The sequence below is a fragment of the Corvus brachyrhynchos genome, unplaced genomic scaffold (assembly GCF_000691975.1).
Source record: "Corvus brachyrhynchos isolate BGI_N302 unplaced genomic scaffold, ASM69197v1 scaffold100, whole genome shotgun sequence".
Classification (NCBI taxonomy): Eukaryota; Metazoa; Chordata; class Aves; order Passeriformes; family Corvidae; genus Corvus; species Corvus brachyrhynchos.
The window spans coordinates 1581262-1600693 of NW_008236230.1; the positions used below are offsets into that span (position 1 = coordinate 1581262).

Consider the following 19432-nt stretch of genomic DNA (forward strand, 5'->3'; position numbering starts at 1 on the left):
ATGGGTGTGCACAAAGGCACAGGGCTGCAAGCTGGGGCTATCCTTACAGCCTCCTGGGAGGGGATCTCCAGAGCACAGGATGAAGCGGACAGCTGGGAATGAAAATGTGCTAACCCACTGTGGCTATGTCCCTCAGAGCCTGAGCTGCTAGATGACTAACTGGGCATTACAGAAACTGCAAGGACAGATGGGAAGCACCTGTTCTAGGAATTTTGCTGCGCTGGTGTTCAACAGCCTCTGTCTTTTATTCTTCTCTCTCCCTTCCCCCATCTTTTTAACTATCCTCTACTGGCTTCACTCTCATCTGAATCTGCTCTAAAATCACGTTGTTTCCATATGAGCATGAAAATCAGTGGTATGAGTGAATAGCAGCAGCAAGCAGAGGAGCTTTGCTTGTGAAAGTCCACATCTGTAAGCCTTGGAGTGGTAAGAGGACCTTCCAAACTGGTAAGCTTTGGGTGTTTCAAAATAATACTTTTAGGAGCAGATAAGCCACAGAATTGAATGAAATGGCGTAACTGCAGTTGGCCACGGTCATATAAGGACAAGCTGCTGCTAGAGGAGATGGAAATTAGCACAAGGAAGAAACATTTAGCAATTACCCAATATTCCTCACCTTCAGAGCTCTTAATAAAATTAAATCATTAGTCTTTACAACATTCAAGGTGATGAAAGGAGAGGGAAAGAATGAGGAACTGTTTGGGATTTCAGACTTTATGTATTCGTTCAACAACTTCCCTTTAATGCCTATTTAAATAAATTAACCTGAATGCTCAAGGTTATATTCGACAGTGGAATCTACTTACATGGTACTGAGAAAGAGCATCAGGTGAATTAGCAGCTCTCTGGTTATGCATCTACATTGCCCTGAGCACCTTCAGCTTAATAAACTTCCCTTTGGGCCTGTCTTCAGTGCATGCCACTGCCACATCCAGACGTGTCTGGGAGGGGCAGAGTGACCCTCAGTTCAGAGGGGAGCAGAATAAATTGTGAGACTCACACTGGCTGTGTCTACTTTATCATGAGAATACTCCATCCCAAGACATTTACCTTAGCCATGACCAGCTCCAGGCTTTTGCCTAGTTCAGACAGTCACTGTATGTTTTATCACCTGAACTTTTCTGGCTTGCCTAGGCAACAAAGAGGAGAAGGAATAGGGAAGATTAGAGTTCATGTATCCTTAACGTCCTGAGGTTACAGACTGTTTGAGTTTCCCTTTGCAAACAGTGCTATCAGCTTGTGGTCTCTGAGGTTGCTTAAACCCAAACCTCCAAAGCTTTTGGAGATGTCTAATGGAGTGAATAACTCTGCTTCCTTTCTGATAAAACTTACATGGCTGTAGAGGGAAGCCTGAAGATTTGGTTTCAGTGTAATCTATAAGCTAAAATAGCCCAGGACGCTAGCAAAGGAAACTTAAAATGCGACTTAAAAAAAAAAGTGTTCATGCAAATTAAATAATTTCCAGTCCTCTCTCAAGAATACTGAACCCTAGTAATGCATAGAGCAGTTACATATTTCTTGGTTAGATTAAGGCACAGGCGTTACTGGCTGGTGCTTATGGCCTTAGTTTTGGAGCAAGGTGATTTCAGTGTCTTACAAAATTAGTTTAAATAAAAGACAAAGATTTTGTCTCTTGTTACTTCAAAATTCGTTGCCGAGTATAACTGATGTCCAAATGTGCAAATATTCAGAAACAGTAACTCAGAAAGCTTCTCCAAATGTCAGGTGGAGAAGGGAGGAAGAGATTTGCTGGCACCTGACTGATGTGATGAGGTGGAGGGAAGCCCCTGTAAAGACAGAAGGTGTGAGGAGCCCTATGCAGCTGCAGGGCTGTGTTTGGGGATGGGGGTGTCATTAGCATGCAGAAAGCAGCCTTGTCAAAGACATGCCCTGACTCTCCCTGCCTTTGCCTGCCTGAACCACCTTTCCTGAGAGCAGGCTTGTTAGAGGTGTTGGCCGAGGCTTGACGGGAGGCTGTGTCTGAAGGTTCTTGGAGCCTTTCCTTGCTTTAGCCAGAGGTGGTATTTGGAAAGGGGGGTTTCTGTGCTTCGTGTGGTATGACAAACCTTTATCCAAGCCTATTTAAGAGGACAAAACTGAAAGATGCAGGCTTTGAGAGATAGCACATATAGATCTGTACTTGATAATCCTGATTTGTCCCAGTTAGCTTGAGAGAGAAAGGCAGACAGGGCAGGCTTCAACTACAGCAGTGTAACAAGAAAATACTGCATTAATTTGGGCCCAGCAGGGACTGTATTAGAGAGAGAAAGTCTTTGTTCTTCTGTTGGTAAGAAAACACCATGCACGGCATGAATAAGATGCTTACAGTAACTGCTTGTATTCCTAATCAGAGCTGTCTCTTCCCTCTTCAATGTGTTTTTGTTTTGTTTTTTTTTTTAATCATTTTTTCATATTGCACTACTTGAGACTGAGATCTCTGGACATCAGTGCTTGCCAGAATGACTGGGGATTCACAACAGACTTTCAGACTTTTGTCAGAACCAAATCTTGCTGTAAACTGTCCTGCTGTCAGACACATGCCATGCTCTGGGATAGCAGCTATACTGCTGATTATACAGAGCAGTAATCAGCAGCATATAAATGGGCTAAATGTTCCCATTTTCCCAAGATGGGTTTAAATCCACCTCAGGAGAATGGCAGTAAGCTGCAGTTGGAATGGCATGCTCCCTCTGCTGAAGAAATTAGCTGGGTTCCCACCTGCCTGATCACCACTGGATCATTTGACAGGAGCCATCCATCTTCAGGTGGAGAGGAAACTGAAGCATTGAATTAATTTGTGGTAGTTTTCAAAATGCTAGCTTTTGGCAACTAGAAGCTCTCCTGAGTCTAAAAGCAGCATCTGGAACAGATCAAAGGGTTTTGATCTGGTACGTGGTGAATCTGTAAAGGGCATTTGGACGTCTTGTCTCTCATGGCCACAGTTTCTCCTTAGTTTTAGGTTGCTTCCTTAAAGTTGGTACAGTGACACCAACACACAATAATGCTGAAATAGTTTTTTAATTTTTGTGGTGTTAATTTTTCTTAGAATACTTTGGATATTTTTCCCAATGGATATTAAATTGCTGTGAGCACCTGATCTCCTGCCTTTATTTTCTTTGCTAAACTGTAGGCACAGTAGGGTCCAGAGATACTTTGAGGCCTTGATGACGGCTCGAGATGAGATGATGTGGCAATGTCAAGAAAGTGTAGCAATGTTTTATTGCTTAGAGAAAAAGCTTTGCATAGGAACACTTATTATCAGCTGTGGTTTGTTCTTGCTCCTGACTTCATGCACTTGATGTGCCTTTTGATAATTTCTGCTTTATGTAATACAGGAACTAGTCTCAAATTTTTATCAAATTGTTAAAATGGCTGTGACTCACCTGATTAGTGTATTAGAGTGCTCCCTCCATAGACTCAGATTCAGTGTCCAACAGCAAATGACAGTATTGCCCTTGCCCACAGTATTTCTTTACTAATGTAATATGCCATTTTTAGGTATGTCTCTCCTATATGTTTTCAAATGGGAGAACATATTTTTATATGGCTTGCCCTCTGAATTGTTCCCACTCATCCTTACATTTACCTTAGTGACTCAGTGGCTACAGTGACCAAAGATGTGGCAAAAGTCAGTAGGTGAAAAACATGTCAGAGTTTAGAATTATTAGCTGGAGATAGGCAGGAGAGGCTGTCACACATAAACAACCATCTTTTGCAGTCCATGGTGCAGGACCTTAATTGATTTGGTGAAGAGTTTGGCACTGTGAGGAAATCACTGAGAACTAAATTAGATGGGAAAATTTAAAGCCTGGTGGGAGAAGTTCAGCTGAGGTTAATTCTCTCCACTACTAGTCTCACTGAAAGCATTAATACTGATTTTACTGAAAGATTTAAAGTCTAGGTACCGAAAATAATGTTTTTGCTGGAGCACCTTGGAGGTATGAAACTGTCTCCTGCTCCTCTTTGCCATTTATATTTTAAAACTTACTAAGTACTCTTCACCCCTGAAAGAAGGGTAAAATGATGTTCAGAACTACCTCAGGAGTTCACATAGCAAAAGAAAGTTTAAATCCTCTAATGAGATGTGGAAAATTAAATAGATGAGATAGTTTTAATTCATGGAGGAACCAAAATTTTAAAAGAAGATTTTCATGTGCACTAATAATAATGCTACCTTGCTTCTGATGATAGTTTCAGTTTGTTAGGATCTGGTGCCAGAAATATACATGTACACATCTGGTCTTCCCCTTGGAATAAGTAAGTTATACTGGATGAGTACAACAGCAAAGCTATGACAGTGAGAGGGCTTGGACAGAGTAAACAAACAAAAAAATTGTTTTCAAGTGGAATTCTTAAATTCTTTGATTGTTTGCCCATTAGCAATCTATGCAACAAAAGATCAGAGGGGAGTTAGTGTCGTGTGGCTTTAAATAATTTAGAAGCAGAAGCAATTGCTGGAGCCTGTTTGAGGGAAATAAATAAGTAAGTCCAAGAGAAGCATCTGGCTCAATCTGTCTGCCAAAAACCCAAAGAGTAATGGAAAAAGAACCTCTTTTTACCGAGAAGAATAATTTTTGCCCTGAAGAGGCATGAGTGAGAATTTTTTTGCAGACCTCTCTTTCCCAGCTGAAGCTGGGATTACTTATATCCTTTTAGTAAAGAATATAAGCGTGTGGTCAGGGAGGGAAAAGGACTAGTTACAGTAGTTGACATACAGAAGAGAAAGTGATATGCTGTAAAATTAGTGTTGCAGTGATGCCAATTTAACAGTACTGTTTACAAGTTGGTATTGCTGATTGAGCAGGGCTACATGTTACAGGTATATTTTTTAAAAAGGAACAAGTAGAATTTAAGAAAAATAGTATCTTTGATCTCTCAGTATGTAGGAGAAGGTATATGAGTGTGTGAGGGGGACCCTAGTAAACCTGAAACTATTCAGAAAGGACAGACAAATCATCAGGAAATTGTGAGCTAATTAGTCTGTCTCCACTTGTTTTATTTTAAGCACTGAAAAGTTCCCTCAATACAGAGTTTAACAGGAGCATGTCTTCACTGCCCTGTGTGACCAGAGCAGGTTCTACACCCTGTTGAGTTCAAGGGGCCATTGTAACAGAGATCCAAATCTGAGCTCACACATTTAAAGAAAAGCCATACAAATGAGAGTTTCTCTATCTATAAATGCAATCTACTGCAAGTGTGTACTGAAGTGGGCAGTCCTGCCCTCTCCTACTGTACCACTGGAGGCCAGGAAAAAGGTTTATAGAAATTACACTGCTTCAAGTGTGACGCAGAACTATGCAAGCCTACATGGAGATCATTGGACATAAGTTCAGCCTGACTTTCCTCTGTTTTGGAAGAGGCATTGTCACGTAAAAATAATTCTCTAGATGACCAGATTGCCTTGGTTCTTTGTCTAGCAGAAGACATGAATTAAAGCAAATGGTTACCCATATCCCTATATATGTTTTATTATTTTAAAAATTTGTAGATATACAGATATAAAACTTATAAAGGATGCAGCCAATCTCATATTTAGGTTCTGGAGGTTGAAATGAATACTGATTATTTGCTCCTTCCCCTGAGACTTTAATGGCTATTAACCTTGCTTCAGAGAGAAAAGAGAAGAAAAAGCAAACAAGATCTGATATTAATTGGGAAAATGTGTTTGTCTATGATATTTAAAAATCTCATGTGGTCTGAACAGTGTTTTATAAAGCCTTGGGAGTATTTCTGAAGATGTCATCTTTGAATACTACTACTTTGACCCTTCCGAAGATCTCCCTGAAATTCCCTGTTATTTACTCCAGTGCACAGAAAACAAAATCCTTAATGGTTGATGGTGTCCATACCCTTTATTAGAACCTTCTGCCTTATCAGACTTCTTTTCTGCACTGTAAAGAAACCTACAGTTTCAGGGAGTGGGCAGCTCTGAAATCTCCCAGGTCCTAAACTAAACGCAGAACTTAAATAATCACCAAGCATACTGGTCTGCATTTGCTGGTCGAAACAAAAGCAGGCATTCTGAAGCACTGAAGTGTTGGTGCAGACCCACCTAACATTTCAAGAAAGAGCTGTAAAAATAATAAGAAAAATATTTTTTATGTGTCTGCAGGAGCAATCACTCGCTTTCCCCTATGAAGGGGGTCCCATTTGAACACTACATAGTAAGAAAGTTTTCATGGCTAATTAAGACAATTAGGCTTTACATGAATGATCTAGAAGCAGATGCTAGTAGATGCGTTTAGGAGTTATGTTCTGTAGTCTCTGACTACTTTGCACTTCCAAGTGGATGCCTATTACTCAAATAACACTGGAATCTGCCCAGGGCACTTTGTTACCATTGCCTACCTGCCCTTCCCTTCGCAGACAATTGTCTTTTAAAATGTAGCTGGAAAGATCAAAAGCGTTATCACAGTGAAATTAAAAGGGACAGAATTTGGCCATTTGTGTAGCAGGTTCTTTTCATGTCTGTGCATAGACTTGCCAATTATGGTTCTCTTTTCTCAGTCAGAGATGTTAACCTGTGCTGCTTTTATCTTGGGATCTCTGCCCAGGTTTCTAAAGTGATTTGTGGTCATTTGAGATCTTCCTTCATATTTGTCACTTGCTCCTGGGAGGAAGAGTGGCCCTAAGAGGAAATGTCTTGCTATTTATAGACTGTCTCGGTGTTATGTCTCCTGTGGTTACATAGAGGAGGCAGCACACTCTCTATTTACTTTACTTTTAGACCACCTGTCTCTCAGCTTGATTTTCTCACCATGGACTTGCTGCTGAGAACTTTCGTCTGACTTCTTTTAGATGACTTCTTTACAGTTGCATTATACTGATCACTAGGGTCTTGTCTAGCCCTTTCTTTTGACTTGGAGTCCTGGTTACAGAACATTTAGTCTGATGTGGCTGGGTGGGAATGGGGATGCTTTCTTTAGGATCCAGAGCATGGGCTGAGGCTGGGGGCCTGATGCATGCCTGTATCTTATGTGCTATAGGAGCAGGGTGCAGGTAGAACAATTGCTTGTGACCGGCAATTGCGACTTACTCCTGGGTACAGGAGATTGCTACACTTTCTCTGTCTTCAGTTATCCACCTAAACTCTGTTGCATTAATCACAGTTATATTAGCCCATATTTTTGACTTTAGTTAGATTTTTATTGCCTTATAGGAGAGGATCTGAAAAAGCAAAAATGGGTACTTGGCTCCTTTTTAAATGCTCAGACTGAATTCTAATAATTTGTTGATAGAGGACATTCAGGTCCAGAAGCAAGTTGTGAAGTACTTGGTTAAAATTCTCTCAACCTCCTTTTATTTTACTTGATTCAATCCTAATTCACTGATAACATTCTAGTGTCTATAGTAACAACATTAGAGGTGAAATCCTCACCCTCTTGAAACCAACAGGCAGTCTGTTACCCAAGATTTTGTGCTTGTTACCTTACTGTGGCTCCTGTTATCCCCAAAATGGGTCATCCTCTGATATTTTCAGTGCAGCAAGAAATACCAAAGGGATTTCTGAGACTGGAGGTATGTATGGGGCAGTATTCCTCTGAAATAGCTAAAGAGGATGGGCAGCTGCCTAATATCAACTCTACATTTGCTGACATTATAAATGTGTCATGAGAAGGTTTGTTGGGAAAGGGTCTTGTAAAACACTAACAAGTCTGTGTCCTCCTGGGTGAGAACAATTGGCAGGACACAGATGAAAAATGGAGTTATGTTCTGCCCGTCTAGTTATGGTTTATAGTGAAATGAAGTAGGGACAAAGCTCCCCCTCTCCTGAAAGTTATCAGCACCTTGGGCATCTTTGTGAGCTCGCCAGTGAGCTCAGTAAGGACAGTGTCTCCTCAGAAGCAGATGTAGACTAGTGTACTTGGATTTATCCTCCTCACCTACAGATGACTTGGCTCGACCCCAAACACCTTTTGTTCTTCTCCTTTATGCAAACTGCCAGATTATGAACTGCATCAGCAGCAATACCGATGGTGTATCCTGGGCTGATGCTGCACATGTGGTAGCCTCTACTGATGGTAGCTGTGAGTTGCCTCACCTTTAATCTGACAGAGCAGTATGGCAGCAAGGAACCTGACTTCAAACAGGGAATCTTGTTTAATTCTTGCATTGTTTCCCCATCTGTGTAATCTTTTCATCTCACATAGCTGCGCTCGGGAGAACAGAAGACCATTCTAACTGGTGGGACCTGACCTCTATGATCTCTGGCTCGTGCTTCTCAAGCTGTGAATTCCCCCTGAATGAATATACCTCTCATCTTCCTGTTCATGGCAAACCAAAAGAAGTGACAGAAACAAATGACTCTAAACAAATGCATATTGTTAGCTAGGCCAGTGATGTGCACAGTAAGAAGCATCATTTAACTGGCACATGCCAGCAGACAAATTCATCATACTCTGAACTGACGCAAACTGTAGCCTGTGCCTCTGTGTCAAGGCATCTCATGCTGGCAGAGACCTGTTGAGGGAGCAGAATTCACTTATGCAATAAATTGTTACTAAAATTAAGATTATACCAAAGTTTGTATTCTATATCTAATAAATATTTTCTTAATGTGTTATACCCATTTATAGAATGTGAAGCCTGACTTTAGTCCCCTGGGATCAGGCCAGTAAAGAATAGCATTACAAATATTTATTTACTTCTCTTGTCCCTCACTGGCTTTATTTTAATGGGTGTGCAAAAACGCATGAAAGCTACAGGCGAGGAAAAGCCCCCGGGAAAACCCTTTGTAACTGGATGAATTGGAAAAACAAACTCTAGGGTGCTCATTTACCATGAATCGCTTTTCAAATCACGTGCGGAAAATGAATGAGGCGTCTGTGAATCTAATTCCCTTTGTCCCAGTTGTAAAGCAGATCAACACAATAGGAGAGGCATACGGCCAGCAAAGCAAGAGGTGAAAAGCAGGCACCATTGAATGAATTCATTTTCAGTCAATTCCAGTGTCGCTTGCTCCTTTTCTTCTCTACAGATTTAAAGAAGAAACAAAACCCTGTGATCCCTGGGAAATGCCTCTGGTAAGGGCTGCGGCTGAAGTCTCGCTAAGCACAGAGGCAATGGCAGAGAACATGAATCCTTCCCACTGTCACACTGCGTCCCTTGTCACTCCAAGTGGGAAGAAAGAAAGCACATCACCACAGCCTCATCGCACATTAGGAAAGCAGCAGATCAGTGCATTGAAGAGCCTGTTTCATCCCGGGGTAAAAAAGTTAAAGACCTAGGGTCTTCCTATTTTTTTTTTAACCTAATTTCAAGATCAAAATCTTAGTCGTCTCTTTCATGCTAAACTGTTTTTTTCACAGCGGTTTATTATTCTGAATTAAATTACATTATATCCTCTTTATTATCTTCTAAATACAGTGAGATTTGTGAGCGTGCGAACCAAAACCAGCTATACTTGAAAGACGAAAAATATTTTTAGATGTGAAACCCAGTGCAGGTTTTGGAGTGTAACCCTTCCATTCATTGCCTGACTTATAAGCATCACTCACTGCATAAGAACAACTCTGTTGAGCAGCTAAAAGGAAAATGGAAATGTAAAAAAATCTCACCACAGCTTTTGTAATAGATTTCCAAGTTGTCCTCTTTGCAGACTGTGTGCGTAGGCCATTCTGTGCTGGCATTGATGTAAAGCAGGACTAAGATGAGAAGAAGAGCATTTGATGTCTTCATGGTGGTGGTGGTAGTTTGCAGGATCACTTCTGTCTCTTGCTAACACTCTGGAGGGAGGTGTTCCTTCCTTTCTCCAGGGGACACGGGAGTTACAACATTCGTGCCTGCAAAAGGGTTAAGCGAGCAAGTGCAGCCACGGCTTCCCATAATGTGGTATAAACAAGAGGCTAATCAGAATTGGAGGGTGTTATTTCCGTGTACTTAGACTTCTGCTTTCTGCTTGGTGTTAAACTAATGACAAATGAGCTAATCACACCTACTCACTGCCCGGCATACTCCTGCCTCGGTGCCTGCTGGAACAATGCAGCAATGTGTTTATTTCTCCTCTTGCTGCCAGTTTCTTCTCTTGAAGTCAAAGCATTTGGGACAAGACTTCAGACAGGCTTATTTTGCAGCCTTCTGGCTGAAAAAAAGTTGCAATCCAAATTGCCCCATCTTAATCACACAAAGTCAGCCCAGATTTTGGAAGATGAACAGTTTGGTCTCTATGTTTTTCCTAGTAACAAATCTGCCGTCTGGAGGGAAGGGAGGTGTGTCTGATACAGCTGACACCACATAAGCAAGTCTTGAAACTTTTGGGAATGAATTCTTTCTGCTTGACTATGCTAAAGCCTTCATTTACATTGATTTTGTTCAGTGGTTTTTGGGAACGTACAATTTCGCAGTACATCCAGCTGGGTAAACCTAGACTTGAATTTTTTTCTCCTGTCTTCCTGGATTTTTAATGGCCCTCTAGTGAAAATGCACATTTGTTATTTGCACTAGCTCTTTTAAAGCTGTGCTTTATGCAGAAATTAGTGGCTAGTGCAGATGGCAGGGATTGATCAGTATGGAAAAAAGGGAGAGTTCCTTCATCTCCAGTAAAATTCTTTGAATCAGTTTAAGATCCAGGGTTGGAATAGAATTTCAAACTGCAGTTGCCAGAAAGGTCTTTTTCTGGACAGAGCACCAACTGGAAAAATGCTACAAGCTAAATTCAACCCTAAAGCAAATGTCTGCAATAGTATTCTCTGAGCTGGAGACAAGGAGAAATTGGCTCTGTAGCGTAACAGAGTTGGGTAAAGGATCACTTTGGCCATCTCAGTTTTTCTTGCTCTGAAGGCTGCAAGTATCATTTGCTCTGCCACTGAGTAAAGCTGAACAGGGGAAAACTTATGTTGTTTAGTAAACAGGAAAGCACCTAACAAGATCATTATGAAATAGTGCTAAATGGTAGAGCTATTCTTCAGGCAAAATCCCGGCCTCAATGAAGGTAATAAAAGCAATCCCAGACAGATTAAAGAGGCAGCCAAGATTTCAACCACAATGTATTAAATTTAAAAGCCAATTCAGTGCAATCCAAGAGATTTTGCTTTAAATAATGAGGTTTAGGTTTGCTTCATATATTTGGATGCTATCATAATGGTAAATTTTATGTCCAGGGCCAGAGTGAGAATCCAGGCAACTGTCCTTAGGCATGGAACATATATGAGTCACATAATGAGATCTGAATTACAGATCTGATTTGACTGGACTTGGGTTGTACCCTGCAGATAGTTGACAAAAGGAAGAGCAACTGAAAAGGGAATAGCAGGGAGAGACAATGTCTAGGGTTACTGTAATACATTTAAACTAAAATCACATAAAATAAAAGTGTCTTCCCACAAAAGTCTACAAAGATAGTAAAAATTGTATATAGCAATACATTACAAAACACAAAGTACTTCAGGTCAGGACCATGAGAACGTAACTTCCAGACTATTTTTTTTTAAGAAAGACATCATCATGGTCTTTCACTTAAAATGTTAGGCTAATGTTCAGTAGCAATGAACAAAGCAAATGAAAAGATAGGATAAATGCTTCAAAGAGAGACCCACTGGGGATCATTCAATAAACAAACCAAATCAGGACCTCTCCTGAGATGAAAATCATTGGAAGTTGCAAAAATACAGGGGAGAAAGCAAACGTGCTTGGCCTGCTTTTAAGCTTCTCTGCATGCCTGCTTGTCCGCACTGGTGGGAACAAGTTACTGGGTTAAATGGAACTTTGATCTGGACTAGAATGGTTTTCCTGGACAATGGGCTTTTCTTTACCACCCTTCCCTCTGCCCTCCCCATCCGCTTGGAGCAGTGTTGCCACTGGTTGTGGCTTTTGAAGTCCGACTCCAAGCAGTCCTCTTGGCAGAAGGCAGCTTCTCTGCAGATAGCTAAGTGTCTGTGCCTTGCCTTCTAGAGATTTTGCTCAAAGAACAAGTAGACAGCCTAGGAACATGGAACAGCACTGGACTTGTGGGATACAAGTCTTCTTGCTTCACTGGAAGTGGGATGCCTGGGGTAGATCAAGCAGAAACCAAATACAACTTGTAGCGGAGCTTGGGAGCTCTGGTATACACAGGCACTATTTCCCCGTCTGGTGCATAGACTCTCTCTTGCTCTTTTAAGACAGCTCTTTCATCCTTTTTTTTTTGGCAGTGCTCCTGACACTGACTCAAAATGACAAGTCACAAGATTTTTTTTGTGAGTGCGAAGTTGGAATGTGTGTCTCAAGCAGGTTTTGGGCAGCCAATGTTCTGAGTGGAAACAGCCATGATATAACTAATGTTTTGGAAAGCCACGCTGTCACTTCCACTTTGTCCCACCATGTTGTTCTTTCCTGGTGGGAAGGGAATTTTATTTGGAGTGGTTCAAGTTTTACAACGTGTACTGCAGACACTTTCGCCATTTCATTCCCTGTGTAATCCTTGTATCTCCTCGAAAGAGCTTTATTACCAACTCCATATGTTCTGAGAACTACTTTCCCTTCAAACAGCCGAAGCCTGTGGGATGAGAAACTACATCTAAATGAAGTGGTATCAGTTCTGGCAGAGGGAATTCTGTTTTGGCACATTGCTTATCTGGCCAACAAGCGTGTTTTTCTATCTGCCTGACTGAAGGTTTTGACCATGGAGATAAACAGCTCAAAAATGTCTGCAAAGGAAGTTATTTACCTAGAGGGGCAGTGGCTTCATATACCTAGAGCACTCTTCACCTTGTTCAGATGTTTTTGACATATTAAAGAGTGAAAAAATCTCTTGTTCCCTATCAAGAAGATTATTCTATCTGTAGTGTAATTGGAATGAGTAAAGAGATGCAAAGCGGACTGGTAATCAGATAATGTTACATTAATGTCTGCAACTTCTTGGGTTGTCTGAAACAAGATTGCTGATACAGCAAATCACCACGCACCTCCAAATGGCTGGTTTGTGCTCACACAGCATCCTTGCCCTTGAATTGTTTAATTACTCTCTGGGTTCTCTGCAGAGGCTTAGCTAGTCATGGGGCTTGGTGGTCCAGAGGGGCCTCTTGCTTGCACTCATACAGCTGCACCCACGCTGTGACATTTGCCAAGATAGTTATAGGTATGTTGTTTTTCCTATCCTCCCAGCCAAGTACTTGTGTTTGCAAAACTTTTTCAGATGTAGACCTGGATAATGTTTCACCTCAGCAATGGGGTTTCCTCTTAAGAATGTGTTTTATTTAAGGATTTTCTTTTTCTCTGTTGAGCAAGTCCAGTATCAGGTGAGTCCTAACCAAAGTTTAAGTTCTTTCTTTCAAGCCAAAATCTCTTTTTTTTTGCCTTTGGCATCTTTGCATGCCTGTGTCATACAATGAAATGTTGCCAGAGGGAAAACTTAGTATTAAAAGCATCACTGATTTGTCTTCCTTTCTCTTGTAATTTGCTCAGAACAAAAGCTTTCTGCCTCATATTTCTCTGCATGGATCTCCTTCTAGTCAAAGACAATGAGTGAAAATTTCTCAGCAAACAGACAAGACTTTCCAGAGGTGATACCTTTTCTCTCCATAAAAGTAAAATTTTCCTACTGTGCTTGTAATAGTGTATTTAATATTTTAGTTCAAAAAGAACAGGGCCCAGATATGCAATACAAGCTAATGTGCCCCCCCCTCACCCCCTTTCCAGCTGTACCTGAGAGAAGGTGAGTTTTGTTTTCTGAGATTTCCAGAGCTGGGGATGTTTGAGGTGCTATGCCCTCAGCAGCGTGCCTGATGGGGCTCATGCACCTTGTAAGCCCTGCCAGGGGCAGAGACCAGTGGAGCCTGAGGCCCCCAAGGCTACTTCCTTCCATGGGGCATGAAAGTTTCTGGGATCCACCAGCCCTGTTAGCTGCCAAGCCAGCACCTGGGGTGGGAATCCAGCTACTCCAATCACCACTTGTCTCTTCAAGTGCTCCAAGACTAAACCAAGGGCTGAGATTGATGCAAGCAGGACTTGCAGACGGGGCTGATGCTCCGTGCTCTTTGTAACCATTGTGAAGCTGAGCTTTGCTGAGTCCTGGCATGCTCTCAGCACAAGCCCTTAGTGGCTGCCTGGGGTTGAACTGCTGCTCAGAACTATCTGCTCTTCATGGAACACTGGTGCTGTTTGAAATATATAGCGTAAGTCTGCATGGTTTTTATACAGGTCAAGTTTTAATTTCACTTTGACACCTTATATATAGCAGCAGACTACTCTGTTAGCTACTTTTTAGATTTTAACTACTCATTTTAAAATTAAAGCTTTAAGGAAAAGGGAGTTGTCAGTAGTATGGAGAAGAGGCAAGAACTTTCTTCTCTTTATAAATTTATATTAAATGTTCAGAAAACTAAGTTTGTGTGTTGGTACAACTTTTCAGGACTCCATCTGGAGTCTACAGCCTGTGTGACAGACTAAAGTTTCCTGGCTCATCTGCTGCCAAGTGAGAGGGTGTGCACTTGCACCAACATACACACCTTAAGCTGTGCAGCTGTAGTAGACGTATGCAGTGTAAAGCCTTTACCTCCCGTTAACAACTAGTCTTTCCTGGAGTAAGCTGGTGGGCAGTCGTGGAAAAGTGGTGAAATTAGGCTGCTGTCATGAAGCAACTATGATCCTCATGTTCAGAGGAGGGCTACACAACTGATCAGAGGGATGGAACACCTCTCCTGTGAGGAAAGGCTGACAGAGTAGGGATTGTTCAGCCTGAAAACGTTCCAGGGACATCTTATTGCAGCCTTTCAATAGTTAAAGAGGGCTTACAAGAAATATGGGGGCAAAGTTTTTAATTTTGTCTGTAGCAATAAGATGAGGGGTATTGCTTTTATAAGAGTTTACTCTTAGATTAAGTATAAGGAAGAATTTTTATATGGTGAAGTTAGTGAAACACTGGAACAAGTTGCCCAAAGAGCCTGGAAACATTCAAGGCCAGATTAGATCTGGTTCTGAGCAACCTGATCCTGTTGAAGATGTACCTGCTTATTGCAAGGGGTTGGACTGGATGACCTTTAAACTTTCCCCAAATCATTCAGTGATTCTAGGGCAGGAAGCTGAGTTTTATATACTATCCCTCTGTTTGCATGCAAGGAGAAAATGGGTTTGTTCTGGTGCTGTGTGGAGAGGATAGCCATGCTTGTGATGCGCCTAAGGTGACATATGTCCCTGAGAAGCGAGAGTGACTGAGAGTTTGGGATGTTATTCTTGGACTAGTGTTGTTGTGTTTGTCAACTTGTCCTCAGTGTGCACATTTGCATAAAGGAATGGGAAAGAGGAAAGCAGACTTAGTAACACAGAGCAGAGACAATGACACGTGCATACATTTATTTGGGGTTTACATCGCATGCTCATGATGCAAATATACATGGCCTAAGACTGAAAAGGAATTCTGGCCTTGTAGTCAGGATAAAAGAGGCAAAACCAGCTTTGGTGCAAAGAGAAAAGTATTCATTTACTTCTGCCTCTCCTCTGCTCAGTTCCACCAACTGGTCTCAGTAGCTGTGCAGAATTATTGCTGCAGCAGTTAGGTTTTGAGGTGGGTGGGAATTTTCTAGTGAATACTGTTCTCCTCAGAAAATACCATTTCACTGAATTCAAATTTTCTTATGAAAGTGCTGCTCCAATATTGTGGAAATGTGCCTTAGCAGCAGAGGAATTTTCCCAGCACCAGGACCAAGCACTGCAATTAGAAGAAAGCTCTACTTCCAGAATAGCCTGTATAGGTTAAGGGACTTTTCACTTCTTGAGAGCTGGAGCTGAAAATATGGGGCCTTCTCCTGGGCTAAGAGCTCTAACCTGCTTTGGAGGTGGCCTCCTGTTCAGATGAAGCTCAGAATATGAGAAACTTTGAAACCTCAACTTCAAAGGAAAGAGAAAAGGTATTTCACACTGCTGTATTCTCCCTTCTGTGAACTGCCTCTCAAGTGCATGGCTTTGGTGAGGCACCTTCAATTAGGTATGGAAACAGCCTTTGGTTTAGCATGAACTTGGCAGGTCTCATTATGTCAGAAGTCAATCTCTCATGTGTTACCTCATGACTGTGCTCGTGAGCAGGTCTTCAGCCAGGCAATATGCTTAAATTGGTATTGAATCAGGATCACAGTGGATCAATGGCCTCTGTCAAAACCCAGTGGCCCTCCTGGATAGACTGAATTTGTTTGTCAACACTGAGGTGCTGGAGTGTAATTTTGGATCAATGCAGATCAGTGCACGTTAGGCAGTAAGGAGCAGCACACCAGGACAGTTGAATTGAGTCATGTGGTATCCATCCGTTTTTGCAACTCTGGGGGAAATATTTCTCCATTCCTGGTGGAAGTGTTTCTCCATCCTGGCTAATGCAGTTTCCTCTATGTTCAATGTGAAGTGACTCTGTAGTTTCCTGCCTAGGAAATGCTCAGCAGTGTCCAGGTACTCCTTTCATAATATGCCCTGGGACCTTGTGACAGAGCAGACTCAGCCAAGGACTAGTTAATGTTTGATCTAAGGAACAGAGTTTCTGGCTCTACAGACAAATTCTGTTTACAGGTGACTCAACAGGGCAGGAAATGATATCTATAGGTATCTAAATAACTACAGCCAAATGCACACAGTGCAGTGGTATGGAATTTCGTAGTCACACAAGAATTATATTGGGGAACTTGGCAACTCAGTAGGGTTTTGGATTGAACAATCATCTGCAAGAAGGGATAAGCTGCCCTTGTGCTTCTGGATCACCTGACACTGATAGTCTTCCTTTCCTAAAATGATCTAATTGATTTCCACAGAGGCCTGATGTGAAATCTTTAGAAATGGTCCCATAATCCTGTGCTGGCAGATATGTAAATAAATGTCTTTTCAGGGAGAGAACTGTAAAAGGGAGAGCAATTGAAAGTGGAAGTCTCTTACCAGTGACAGACGTTGTGAACAAGCAGCTTGGCCCTTCCAGACAAGAAAGCAGGACTTATATTAGGCAGTAATTTGGGATTTCATTGACCTACTATGCCATTTGCTCCCTTTTGGTACCTGAGTGTTCCCTAACCTGTGTTTCTCCTCTCCTTTCTGACTGAGGGATGGAAATGTTGGATTTGTTTGGATGCACGTTAAAAAAGGAAGCAGAGGAACTACAGCTGAAGAAAGAACCAAGTTTAAACTGGATTCTCATGGATTTAGGAAGTGAGTTTCAGACTGGTCAGCCTACTGCCAGAAAGTTGTGAGTCTGATGCAAATGAATTTCAGAGCTTCTGCTGACGCTCTCCCAGCTACATTCTTCCGGAAGTGTGCCAAGGGAGTTTGCAGTTGCTCTCGGCAAAGCTATTCCTGAGTTTATCCTGCTGTTCTCTGACTGTAGAAACACAGGGTTTCTGAGTGTCCCCTAGCCATCAGCATGACACCAACAACAAGAACACAGGGAGGTTGCATTCTCAGTGACTTGTGCTGTTTCAAATGCTGCCTCAGTGGAAGACATCACTCCCTCCACACTGAGCATTTTTGTAGTTGTACAGGGAGAGCTTGGCTGCTACAAGTGCATCTAAGGCAGACAGAAAGGAGTGGGGGGAGTGGGAGAGACTGGAGAAGGACATGCTACATCCATCCCTTCCTTGGGCCCTCAGGAGACAGAGGTGATACAGGGGTTCAAACTTGCTGAAGTCTAAGTTCTCTTCTCTGTCTCCCAAGAGTGCCAGGGCAGTGAGCTATTCTCCATCCTGTTACCTCAGCCAGGCGCTCCAGCAGGCAGAGGTTGGTGTGGATTGCATCTGATGTGAGGGTGGGATAGAACTGAGTGCAATCTGTGATGGGAATTTGCCAACAAGGCAGCTATTATAGATATGGGATTATATGTGTGATGGACCATGCCACTTCTGTAACGTTTCTAGAGAGAATGACAGGAGCCATTTTAGGATGAGGCTGCTACTCCCTGCTCTGTGTCAGGGATCCTTCCTTAGCTGTACAAGAAGATTAAGAAGTCCAGAAGTAGACAGCTGTAATCTGCTGCTGAGACAAAACAGTGAGAAAAGCAGCTTTTCTCAGTGGTGCCAAGCAGTAGGACAGAGGCAATGGGCAGAAACTGATGTACAGGAAGTTTCATCTGAACATGAGTAAGAGCTTCTTTACTTTTTGAGTGACTGAGCACTAGAATAGACTGCCCAGAGAAGCTGAGGAGTCTCTTTCTCTGGAGACACTCAAAAGCCATGTAGACAGAATGCTGGGTAATGTGCTGTAGGGAGTCGTGCTTGACCAGGCAGGTTGGACTAGATGACCTCCAGTGGTGCCTTCCAGCCTTAACCATTCTGTGACTCTGTGGTATTTGGTCCAGGTCCTGGTCTGATATCCCATTACAATGCTAACACCACTACTGTGCCTCTTCAGGGAGCCAAACTTATTTTATTTAATGAGAGTTTCTTAGGGATGGGGCAAGTAATATATTAGGATAGGCTGCTTTTTCTCAATGGATATTCAGAGAGCATCATCTGGGAGAGCTTCCAGCTCATTCTAGCTTTTGTTTCCTTAATAGAAGTCAGTATGGATCAGAGCCATAAGGTATTTCTAGTATGCAGATTGCCAGAGATCTAAAATTAACATATGGACCTTCTTGTCCCAAGAGATCAGTAAACCTATGGATAGCTTCCTTCAGAAAAGCCTGTCTATCTGCCTTTGCATGATAGCTTTCCTTCCCCAACAGGCAAATATAGGCTTTCTGAGTTAGCAAGGACACGACAGTTTGGACTAGCTAAGCCAGATTTGGATGCTGCCGAGATGAAAAAGTGGGATTTTTTTTTTTTAGAGTTTCCTCTGGCAGAGAAAAGTTTCACTAGCATTCTTGGTCAAAGCCTGTCTGAATCTGTTTCCTAGCAGAAAACGTGCTCATCCTTCCTCCCACTTCTGCCACAGTCTCTTCCAGAGGATTGTGGTGGTGGGAAGGAGCAATTGCATTGGTTTTGAGGACTCAGTTTGCTGTGAGCACCCCAGCCCTCACTCCATGCTGTCTGGAAAGAATGATGTGAGGAAATAGGATCTCAGAGCCTGGGGAGAAGCTTTGCAGACCACCTGGCTTTCAAATTCCTGGCACTGCTCAAACTTTTCTCTGTAGGAAATCCATGTTCTAAGTCAAGCTCAGGTCACATGAGAAAATGAATTTGGCAGGAATATTATGATTCCCTACTGATCTGCCAACAAATCCACCCCAAGCATCTTGCTCCATGGCTCTACACTTAGAATAGAGCAACACAACTGACAGCCCAGTGTAGAAAAGAGGTACTTTTAGAAGCGCCTGGAGGTGGCTTGTGCAGGCTCTCCCATGATCCAATGCTGCTGCAAGCTGACTTCCCCTAGCACTGCATTCTCCTTTTACAGAAAAATAAAAGGCAAGGGCTGAGGAAGAGCTTGAACGCAAAGAGAATTAAGGTGGCAGGAAAAAATACATTCCTTCGTCTTAGTGTTCTGTGCTCCTACTGTCCTAAGAAGACCTCAGTTCTCCTGGGTGCTATTTAGACACTCAAAAAGTGTACAAATG

The 19432-nt window shown here is 42.2% G+C and overlaps 2 protein-coding genes across 2 annotated transcripts in view; one reads left to right on the top strand and one right to left on the bottom strand.

Annotated features, from left to right (window-relative positions):
• Positions 1-9886, bottom strand: part of LY86 (lymphocyte antigen 86) — a gene marked incomplete at its 3' end in the record, with an annotated part of 25528 nt that extends 15642 nt beyond the window's left edge. The window contains exon 1 of the mRNA XM_017746909.1: positions 9558-9886. Coding sequence (XP_017602398.1) covers positions 9558-9678 — 121 coding nt within the window. The remainder of the gene's footprint in view (positions 1-9557) is intronic.
• The window catches only part of F13A1 (coagulation factor XIII A chain), a 191889-nt gene that overhangs the window by 29529 nt on the left and 142928 nt on the right, over positions 1-19432 (top strand). The window contains exon 2 of the mRNA XM_017746922.1: positions 8978-9206. The gene's annotated coding sequence lies outside the window, so the exon portion shown is untranslated. The remainder of the gene's footprint in view (positions 1-8977; positions 9207-19432) is intronic.